At 43.1% G+C, this 12,019-nt stretch overlaps 1 protein-coding gene across 3 annotated transcripts in view; it reads right to left on the bottom strand.

Annotated features, from left to right (window-relative positions):
- The window catches only part of grik2 (glutamate receptor, ionotropic, kainate 2), a 238,286-nt gene that overhangs the window by 37,153 nt on the left and 189,114 nt on the right, over window positions 1–12,019 (bottom strand). For all 3 annotated transcript variants that reach the window (XM_062565669.1, XM_062565670.1, XM_062565671.1), the window contains exons 13-14: window positions 6,075–6,193; window positions 3,011–3,228 (exon numbers count right to left, since the gene is read on the bottom strand). In XM_062565669.1, the coding sequence (XP_062421653.1) occupies window positions 3,011–3,228; window positions 6,075–6,193 (337 nt within the window). The remainder of the gene's footprint in view (window positions 1–3,010; window positions 3,229–6,074; window positions 6,194–12,019) is intronic.

Here is a 12,019-nt window from a genome sequence, read left to right as displayed (position 1 = left end):
GCCCGCCTGCCTGCCCGCCTGTCTGCCTGTCTGCCGCCTAGTCGCACGGAAAAATCACCCTTCCGAGTGATACCAGATCGGGCCCGTCTTCACGTGACTGTTCCTGCTGGCCTTTCTTTTTTTTCCTGCCTGTGAAAGTTAAACCCACTTTATTGGATGAAGAGAAACCTTGGTAGTCCTGCGTTTGTATTGAAGTCTTTGTGCCCACCATAACAAGCAGAGGAAAGTGAGGAAACCAGACCAAAACAAGACAGAAAAGGAAATGCAGATAACTAGTATAGAGTGTGAGAGGTGAATAAAGTCAGCCAATGGTAGCTAACTTATGTTTCAATTCCTTTGAACTAAACCGAAAATAGATTTTTCTTCACCTAATTCTCTTCACTTTTTACAACCATTACCTATATCGCCATTGGCAAAAACCAAGTGCATATTTGGCGTGCAAATTGTACCTACGAGTCTTCTGCTGATCACATGGGAAGCTCTAAGGTGTGTTTGTCGAAAAGGCATTTTAGTGTATGACTAGTTATATGAGATAAATGAAAGGAGAGATATGGATGGGTAGTGAGAGCCAAAAAAGTCAGCCTTTTCTTTTACTACCATAATTCCAATTGTGTACTCATGATATGATGTTTTGTAAAGGAAGATTTTTGTTTAATAAAAAGAAGATGTTTTTCTTTTTGCTGATGGTGGAGGAGGTATTTAGTGAGTGCATTTTATTTTACAGACACTAATGCCATTTAGACACATTTGAAGCATAATGTTGCTATTTTGAAAGATAACCATTTTCTCCAAACTATCATTTGTGCATGCAAGCAATTGATAAAAAACGATGTCATCTTGTGTATTTCTACTAAACAAGCCAACAATCCTCAAACGATTTGAACTAACAGTGTCTAACCTGAGGCAGTATATGATGGCTGCAGAGGGACCTCTGCATAGGTAGGATGATTAACAACCACATATTCTGTTTCTAACACCAACTGTTGTGGCGATATGATAAAGAGAACCATTGCCACAGCAGTTTGCTAATGAATTGTGGGTATGTTTCAGTGTGAAGATGAGACACATATAAACATATTAACACAGTCTAGTCCTTGTGTGTGTGTGAATGCATTTGTGCCTATTGCACAGTTGGATGAAAAGGGTGTGTGAAAATAAGCTGAATCTCAAAGCCGTCCAAGTGCCATTGACAGATTGCAAAAGATTAAAAGAAAAGTTGTTCATATATCATCCAGGAAAGTTGTCAAACATGGCTGGATTAATACTGCTGCCTTGATGTGCAGCAGGTATTCTGTATGGCCTTTCACTGAGGGGATTACCAAGCATAGCTTGAAGAAAACTACTATGATATAACTACCACTGTTACATGGCTCCAGGCTATTTAACTTGTAAAAAGGTACTGCAGTATTTTATCATGGTGACAATGTAGCTGAGTGGTTAGACTCATTGCCAGAAGGACGTTCAACTCATGTGAAGTTGACATTTCAAAGTGCTTCAGTCTTTGACAATCTATGTTGGTCCAGCTCCTCATGACTCTCATTAGGTAGTCAAGTTTAAACTTTAAGACCTTGAGTTTAAGTTGTTCTTCCTGAGGCAGCTGAAGAAATTGAACCTGCCAAAGACAATGATGGTGGACTTCTACACAGCCATCATCGAGTCCATCCTCTGCTCCTTCATCACCGCGTGGTGCGCTGCAGCCACAGCCAAGAACAAGGGCAGGTTGCAGCGTGTCATCCGCTCTGCAGAGAGGGTGATTGGCTGCAATCTGCTGTCTCTTCAGAACCTGTTTGCTTCCAGGACTCTGAAGCGGGCTAGAAAGATTGTGGCCGACCCTTGTAGTCTGAGGTCCATCAGGACTAAGACGTCACGCCACACTAACAAGTTTCTTCCCGTCAACACTCATCAACAAAGCCCGGGTCCCCCAATGACTGACTCTCTCATCCCACCGGCCACTTTCTTCACACTCCACATGTGCTTGTCACTTTCTGTTTGCTGGCGCCATTTACTACAAACTTTTTTCTATTTTTAAACTAACCCATAGCCTTAGATTACTAACCCATAGCATTATATTTGTCTTGTTGTCCATTGTCGAACTGTCTGCTGTGGTGCACAAACTGCCAAGTCAAATTCCTTGTATGTCTGACATATTATGGTAATAAATGTTTCCTGATTATTTCAGTTATGGACAACCAACCTGTGGTTAATAATAATAATGCATTCAATTGATTAGCACACTTCAACAAAGAATCTCAAAGTGCGACAGAGCCAGCATATATTAATAAAACTGTTTAAACAAATGATAATAAATCTTAAAAGAGTCTAGTGGTTCTGGAGCCTCATATTAACGGAACAAAGAGCATTTTACTTGCTGATAGCATGTCAGGCAATTAACATTGGACTTGTGTACAGATAAAATATATGTGGAAAACGTTATGGCAATTCATCCAGTCTCCAGCCAGGGTCTTTTGAAAACTACAATATCTTCTGTTGCTCTCCAGCTGCTTGGCCAAGTTTGGGAAGGAGACACTCCGCATTTAGCATTGCTAAACCTTATACTGGAACAGTTTTGTTTGCCAAGTCTTTAGTTACACTTATCAGTTTCTCTACAATTAGGAAAGATTTCAAGTAAATTTACTCTAAATATTAAAATTGAAGTTCGGAACAGTGCAAAAACGTGTATTTCCACATTTGACAATTTTTCTCTGTTGCACCGTGTCTTCTTCGCTGTCTTTCGGATGCTGCGCGTCTCCCTATCTCTCCCTTTCTTTCTATCCCTCACTCTGCCTTTTTGCTTTTGATAACTCTACAGGAGTTACCCTCTGAATATTTCATTAGGGTGAGGTGAAGTAAAGGGTTTTTTCTGTCCAATAAAAACGCCCTCCCATGTCATGTAGTGCGCTATTAATATATGAATATGGCCACGTTGCAATCTCAAAGTTTAGAATACATCTTGAAATACACACACAAAAAAGGACTCTAGTTTGTTAAATGGTATTCATAGATGACTAACCTTGAAAAAGGTCATGGTGGATCCATCCTCTACCACCCCGTATTCTATCTTCGTCTGCTTGGCTAAGTCGTCAGCAGAGTCAATGGGCGACTCCATCCTCTCCACAGTGAGGAAAGCAGCCAGGTTCGCCGTGTAGGACGAGATGATGATGAGTGTGAAAAACCACCAGATTCCGCCTACAATTCTGGTGGAGAGGGCTTTCGGCATGAGTTCAGATCCTGAACGGGAGGAGCAAAGGATGTGGTGAGGCCATGTACGGCATTTTGCTAGGGAGAGGGCAGCACCCAGGCCAAGCCAGACCAGACCGGACTAGTTCGGGCCAGTCAGGACCTGGCTGGGCCAGGCTAGGCCTCTGCATCTGCTGCCTGGATCACGCACTCACATACACACAGTGTATGAGTGGGCAGAGTGGGCGGCTTTATGGTGAGAGCTGGTGATAATTTGTCTTTTCTCTTACTGTACTGACTTGTTCTTAGGACAGATATTGGCAGAGTAAGACTTATTTGAATATTCTATTGACATAGAGAAGGTACTTAAAATGTATCAGTGGCCACTTGTGGGGGGTCGGTAGCTACTCGGACTGAAAAGCTAAGTAGTAACATGCTAGCCAGTCACAAAAATCTATTAGAGGGCCAGATTCCTGGAAAATTTGACTTTTTGGGGAGACCATGATAGAAGAAGTATCAGTAACAGTGTTTTCATTAAATGTGTGCATCTATTCGTTAACCTAAATGAACTGAAACCTACTATGAGCTCATTGCACGGTTGTTAATACAAGAAGAGTGCCAGAGCGGAGGTTCTCAACTACTGAGTACACTGTCAACTAACTGGAGCGACTGCTGTAAAATAGTTAAACCCACCAGAACTTCAGGTCAGCTCTGAATACTTTCCTTGTTGATTTATAGGTAATTAGCAAATGTTAGTAGCTGCTACAAGCTTACGGAAAGCTGGGAATTTGTCCATTCACTCAGAGGGAAAGAGAGATGTGGGGGTAAGAACTGTGCTCCACTCCCTTTTATGAGAGATTCACTTTTCGTCAAACATCTTTCTTGCAGTCCCTTGAGTGAACCGTCTAATAAAGGGATTGTGCAGAGAAAGACAGGGAGCAAACTGCAGCTCCAGCCCATCGCTATTGATACTGCAATGGAAAGGAAAGGACCGGCCCGAAGGGGGGAAGATAATCTCTTTGTAAATCTTTTAACTCTTTGTATTTTACACATTGTTTTCAATTTCCAAGACTATGAAGATAACAGTGAATTGTTTAGTTAATTTATACAAATGTTTTTTTAGCTGAATGTGTTATCCACATGCTCAAATAATGTACACATTCTCTTTTGTATCACTTGTTAAATGTTAAATCCATATCATCATGCAACTTCAGCATGGAAAACTCTCAGTACGTTGATAGCACAGTGCTTAAAACTGACAGAATGAGTAGAATTCTGATCACTGTATGGTGACAATTCTACACTTCAGCAGTGTAACAGGCTGAGGGATGAATACATTTACACTCTGGTGCCTGCGTTTATTAAAATGGGTCTCTGGTTCAGTGACTAATGAACCAGAGACCCATTTGAATAAATCTAATGAAAGTATCTAAGTCACCCACTTGGCCCATTCATAAAACCACAATCAAGAACACAAGTAAAGAAAGCAGGCATGACCACATACACATATTCATTAGTAGCAGTGGATTCTGCTGCTGCACCCGTGGCAGGCAATCAGATGCAGCTTTGTTTCAAAGTGTAACGTGTTACCAGCTGCAGGCTTCATTCCTGTTTCACCTCAGAGACCCCAACAGAAAAGAGGGGCCACCCACTCAGAGCAGGCGTCGACCTTAACAAAGCCTGGTTGGGGCTGACTATCATGTACCCAAGGTAACGTCATGACCAAAGAAGCACATCCCACAGTTTTCTGGGGGGCGGGGCAAGCCGCCAGGCAGGGGAGCCTCTCTACAGTGCGGACCGGCACGGTTCCATGCAGACACAAAGTGTTCCTTCATTCTAATCCCTCTGCCTTCAGTCACATCTTCTCAACTTCTCAACCGTATACATCTGCTCTACGAGCTCATTCAACGAATTATATCCAACACAACTATGCTTAATGGCTAAATTACAACACATTTAAATACTTCTTTGATTGATATGAGTTAAATATTAACATTTCTTGTTCCTAAAATACTCAATCAAGCAAATATATTTTGATTTTGAAAAAAAAATGTCAAACACTATCTGCATCCTAACTCATCCAATGAAATACAAATCTGTGACGAAGAGTTAGTAGCTATTTGGGAAAATTAGTAAGCATGCTACCAGCTAACAATAGATAAATTATCAGCTGCCAAATTGACTGAGACATCTGTAGAATTAAATGGTAACTTCATCATTTTCTTTCACTTGCCAATAATGGTCGCATGGTGGAATCTAAATTTGATATCTGTTTCCACCTGATAAGGTTCTGAAGGGTAAATTATGGATCAGAGATTTAATCTTGTAAATAATCTGAACATCTAAACATCTAGCGCTTCCTGCTGTATATATGTTGCACCCTCAATTGCTCTCGTGGAAATGCTAATTTGAAAATACAATTTACCTCCCAATGTTACATACATTTTAATAGGGAAAACACCTATTTTTATTCATTCAAAACACTTTTTCAGCTTAAAGATGCCAACTAGTTGAGAAGATATGCTATTGGTTTGGCAGAAGGAAACACAATTACACAGTCAGGGGAAGCTGCTGAGTTCACATACTCATTTTAATTGCACAGATTTCATCCATCTCAGGCATTCTGGGTGGGTTCACTTACCTGTTCAGATGTCCATAGACAGGTGGGGAAAGGGAGGGGAGGAGTAAGGGAAAATGGGGAAGGGGAGCATGCAGGCACTCCACACTTGATTGATTAATTACATCACTCAAATCCCATTTAGTCCAGTCCTGCTGGACTCTCCACCATGCACAGAGGCCCCCATGCATGGCCATGGGCCTGGTCAAAGACCAAGGTGGACCCCCAGCAAAAAAGTGGGACTTGTGCTAGAAAAAGAGGGGCAGGCAGAGGCGTCTACCTTGCTGCATGAGAGCTCCAACTCCAAACCAGAAACTATTTAGCAGGGTGAAATTGTTTTCCACTACATCCGAGTCAGGGTTGCAAGGGTGAGGGTTATACCACTCGTAGGGACTAAACCTGTGACAATTAACAGAGAGAACACACACATATATATATATATATATACGTTCACTGCAGTTTCTTAAATACAAAATAAAAGAGACCAAGAGTTGTCATCCTATCTGGTGGGAGACAGGGAGAGAAAACAAAGGTTACATAGTGATGTTCAGAGGTGAGACAATGACAATCATGCCCCCATCAGAAAGCATTGCTTCATACCCTTAGATTGTTACGTTGTTAAGTGGATTAGTAAATTAAAATGTTATATTTATATTTATTTAGTCTAACAGTCTATTGGTCAAAGTAAATACTTAATGCTAATCTACATATTCTGTATGTTATCAAATTGTAATAAGATGCAATACCCGGAGATTGGGCTCCATTTGACCATATTCATATTCCAAAGGGGGCTCCTTGTGTGGGAGTGCTGATATCAAAGGCAGTTCCCTCAGTAATTTAATCGATGGGGTCTGAAAATAACTCCATTGTCAGCCGAGAAAAGAACTAATAATCCTTATAAAAGGAGCATTAATATTCAGCCTATGAGGCGGTTTATTCACATCATGCCCATGTCAGACCCGGCGCTCACATCACTCGACCCTCTCGTGAAGCAGAGAGATTTCTCATTCATCCACAACAGAAAAAAATAACATTAGATTAGTAAATGTTAAATTGGTCTATAATTAAGCATTCTGACCTGGTTTGGTTTGTGCTGGAGTCAAGGGAGAACTGGAGCCCTATCTTGACTCAAGCTCTTTAACAGACAAGGCTTTGACTAATCAAATCGCAATGCATGATGTACTTTTACTGCGGCGGAGGTGCATAGATGATAATGCAAATGAAACCGCTACCACTACGTGTCAAGGTTTGGACTGTCCTCTGGTTATAATACAGCAGTGCTGGGTTCAATACACTAAAACAGGACTCTAGATGACAATGCATGGATGTATGGATAAAATGACAGCATCATAACTCTGTCATTGACTAATAAGCTTTGCTGTTATAATGTGCTTCACAGTGGTGTTCCATCTCACCCAACCCACCTCCCCAACACAGGAGGATATTGTGTAGTGTAGCTCAAGGACCTCTGAATATCCCCCTTATTTCTGCTATAGGAAAACCATTTGCTTTAAATCAATCCATCCGCTCACTCAATTTGCCCCAGATTTGCTTGCTTGTCAATTTGCAACGTCAAATTGAGTTCAGCTGAACTGCAACCTTGCCGTGACAAATATGACAATGTGACCCAATCCCTTACGCAGAGGTCTCTGAGTGTGTTTCCTCCAATCGTGTTGCCAAAAGCCAACTACCACTCGACATGAACATAGATGAGCGCAGTTATCAGCGTCGTGCAAGATCATGGGAGTGTCTGGCTGGACTGCTACTGCTTCTTGGGTCAGGGAATGGTAAACGAATGCCGCTTTCAACAGACAACACGGCTTCGCCCGCCTCTCACTGTAGCACTGTTTGCTGTCACTTTCATCCAATTACACTGCCCTTACATTATCTCAGATCATCTGTGCTGCAGCGGGAGAAACTTGGAACAAGGTCAGTGTTGAGATAAAAGCCAGGGATTCAACAGCAGAAACAATGAGGCTTTTATCTGGCTGTGGGGGCAGGGTCACCGAGCAGAAACCTCTAGTGATGCTACACATGATAACACCAATGTCACGGGAGATGAATCAACAGTCAGAATGGCCTGGTTGCTTTGTCACAGGATGACGCTCTTTATTTGACTCAACTTAACCGTCTGACTGATCTTATAAGTTTGTAGGATTTAGTTTAATATGTTTTAGATTTTGTCCAAAATGTCATATTTGCAGTAGGTTTGATTATTGACTAAAACCAAAAGAGCTCATTCAGGATGCAGCTGCTATGGTCTGAAGTGGGACCAAACGTAATCCCTGAGTTTATGGTTGTTACGTAACGTTGTTCATCAATATTGTTAGGTAACCTTCTCACCCTTATGTTAAGTAACATTACATAAGAAGCTGTTATTTATTTATGCTGGTTGTTACATTACTTTATTATTTTCACACAAACTATTAGAATTTTTTTTTTAATATATATTCCGTTGCATATTTTAGGCTGGATCTATATCAAAGGCCAAATGCAATTAGGCCTATCTTATTCATGAGGCTAAAAAAAAGACCAGTATCCAAAACATTCCACTTAAAGGTTTGCTAGAGATTCTGAGAGGAATTTTAAGCACATAATGAGGTTTGCCTTTAATATGAGCACCGAACCAAAACATATTGTTACTTAAGAACAGGGACACTTTAATGTGATGAAGGAAAGACAGTGCACACAGAGAAACATTCTAAATTTGGGTAGAAGAGGCAAGCACCTTACTACACGTCTACTTCACAAATCTTTAAAAAAAATGCTCTTCATATGTAAAACGTAGGAAATCAGATTCCCCAAAATGTAACAAGGTAAGAATGCACTGGCTTTGGCAGAGCTGGTATGGTGCGTCCTTTTTATTTTAAGTTGTGCCAGAGGCAACAATGGTGCTGTTGATGTAATTTGAGGGAACACAAAAGCAACCATAACCGACATTGGTATCATTAACTGGAGGTATGGGGGAAAGTGGCGGTAAAACAGAGTGATTATGTGGCTTTAGCGCTGCACCCATGTCAAATAGGCCTATCCATGGCAGAGAGAGGGTGCTCTAGCTCTAGCCCTGTGTATGTCAGTGCCCGTGTTCAGTCTCCCAAGCATACAAACAGTCAGTCACACAGTGCAGCGCAAACACAAGAATACGTAGATAAAAGGTGTAATGTTTACACACACACAAATATATGTATATATAAACACACACACAAATATATGTATATATAAACAATATTTAAATGCACATTGGAACTAAATCTTCTGGTAACCGTGGAGCCAACCATATGAAGTAATGCCTGTCAATTTGATGTACTTGAAAGTTTGGTCTCACAAACTTTGTTAAGTGAGTAGTTAACATACAAATTATGTTTATGAACAGAAGGTAAAAGAAATGCATTACACCATGCAAGAATTTAATTTTAAAACATGGGACAAATAAGGCTTTTTAAATGTTTATAGAATAAGCATATAGCATTGAGAGAAAATGCATAGCATCTTTTGGGCTGATGTAAACCGACCGTATTTTTACTTCTCAATCATACGCCTGTATGAATTGTAAATTGTCTGTCAAAAGCAAAGGCAAAAAGATGTTACATTGTTCAGGGCAAGGAAACATTTTAATGGACAGGTGGTTGCGTTAGCTCAGCAGAGCCTATGCTATTAGAAAGGAGAGGACTGGTTAACAGTCAATGTCCTTGCTGAAATGGTTACAAGAAACGTCTCTCGGTTACGTATGTAACCTTCGTTCCCTGAAGGGAACGAGACGCTGCGTAAAGACGCTGTGGGAACGCCCCTGCGTGACCGCGTCATGAAGCACGTGTAAAATCTAACCAATGGCGAGCTGGTACGTCATAGGCGGGACGCCGGACCAGGGTGCTATAAAGGGACCCGAAGGGCAGGACCATTCATCTCTGAAAGGCCGAATCAAGTGCCACGGGCAGGCCGGGAGTATGGCAGAAAGTTTACGCAGCGTCTCATTCCCTTCAGGGAACGAAGGTTACATACGTAACCGAGAGACGTTCCCTCTCAGGGAACTCGAGCTGCGTAAAGACGCTGTGGCAACCCTATACCCACTCACCATATGAGCAAGTGACCGTGGTGTGAAGTTTTAAAAACGCACACTCAGACGAGCACCTGTGCTCCAGGTGTAGCGTTAAGGCCAAGGTGGTAAAACCTCACGAACGTGTGGGGAGAGGACCAGCCTGCCGCCATGCAAACGTTGTGTAGCGATATTCTACGGTGGCCGAGAAGGTTCAGACAAATACAAAAGCCACAACACACCCGCAAATGCCACAGCACAACACGAACGCCACAACACAAAATACAAAAGCCACAACACAATCCCAAATGCCGCAACACAACACGAACGTTTGTTCGAATATTGCTGAAAATGTTCAAAATGCATCCCATATCCAATGCAGCGATTATGATTGTATAAGTGAGCACTACATCAATGCCACGTATAAAGAAATAAATAAAAGAACATACGTTTATTAAAAGATCGCCACAACCTGGATTCGAACCCATGCAGTCGAGCAAAATAGCAAAACTTTATTAGACGGCGGGGCTGCGCCGTCGGCCAACCGAGCTGTCAAGTGCCGCTGCTGATTTTACTACTTATCATGAAATTGCAAATCGTCAGTGGCAAGAACATCTTTTGGTTCAGGGTGAGCCAAGACAACTGGTTTTTGGTGGCGTAGCGTGAAATACATAGTTCTGTCAGGTTTTCTAGCACATTGCCCAAGTAGGATTACTCTCTTAATAACATCTACGCGTAGCCAAACCAGTAGGTTCAAAAACCAGTAGGCACGTAACAACGGAGCTGGAGGATGCCAGATCGTTTAAGAAGTAAGTGAAACATGTTTCCTTGCGGCTATTTAACTAACAAACTAACGTTAGCTAAATGGCGCCACGCATCTTTTAGCTAACGTTAAATTCTAACTGTAGCCGCAAGGAATCACGTTTCACTTACTTAAACAATCTGGCATCCTCCAGCTCCGTTCGTCAAATAAACGCTCGTTCTCGTGCGCGTTCCTCCAAAATACGCTCGCTCCCGTGGGCAGTTACTTAGCTGCTTCCGTTTTCGCTTTCGTGTTGTGTTGTGGCATTTGCGACTGTGTTGTGGCTTTTGTATTTTGTGTTGTCGCGTTCGTGTTGTGTTGTGGCATTTGCGGGTGTGTTGTGGCTTTTGTATTTTGTGTTGTCGCGTTCGTGTTGTGGAATTTGCGGGTGTGTTGTGGCTTTTGTATTTTGTGTTGTCGCGTTCGTGTTGTGGAATTTGCGGGTGTGTTGTGGCTTTTGTATTTTGTGTTGTTGCGTTCGGGGTGTGTTGTGGCTTTTGTATTTCTCTGAACCTTCTCGGCCACCGTAATATTCTTCCCGACAACAGGGCTTTAGAAGCCGCCATACCCCTAGTAGAATGGACCCGGACAGCCAAGGTGTGGGCTGGCCGGCCGATTCCTAAGCAAGTGTGATGGCCTAAACCACCCACATGCTCCTCCTCTGCCTAATTACCAGGCCGCCAGTGTTTGGGAGGCCCGAAACACACAAACAGCTGTTCGGAGAGCCTACACAGGGAGGTCCTGCGGACATACATGTCTAGGGCTCTGAATGGGCAGAGGAGGTTAAGCTTCACCTCGTCCGACGCTTTTTCTTCTCAGGAACGGGGGAGGACAGAAAGCCTGCAGCACAATAGGCCCGACCGTAGCGGACGGGACCTTGGGAATGTAGCCGGGGGAAGGGAGAAGAACGCCTTCACCATACCGGGTGCAAATTCCAAGCACGATGGGCTCTGGAGTGGCGGATGGTCTCCACGACTTCGGTCGAGAGACCGGCTCCTAGGAGGCGGGTCCCTTTGAGGGCCATGCCGACAGTTTCCATAGCTCGAGGCGAGGGTAAACAATGGACCCCAACGCCTGAGACAGCAGGTCCACCCCGATGGGGGTCTCCAACGGAGGGCCTGCGAGGAGCGACAAAAGGTACGCAAACCATCTAGGGCCGGCCAGAGCGGGGCTACAAGCAGTAGGCCACCGTCCTGACGGACCTTCACCAGAACCCCCCGGGAGCAGAGCAACCGGGGAAAAGGTGTACTGTCATGACATCGGCCATGCCTGCACAAGCCTTGCAAAACACAGAGAACAGTGAGTGGTCTCTCTGAAGGCAAACAGGTCTACCTCGGTAATACCGCCTTTCCACAGGAGCCCAGTCCCCAGTCTGCAAGGCCACATGGCA

Source organism: Pungitius pungitius, chromosome 11 (assembly GCF_949316345.1).
Source record: "Pungitius pungitius chromosome 11, fPunPun2.1, whole genome shotgun sequence".
NCBI lineage: Eukaryota > Metazoa > Chordata > Actinopteri > Perciformes > Gasterosteidae > Pungitius > Pungitius pungitius.
This window is presented reverse-complemented; position numbering and strand designations above follow the sequence as displayed.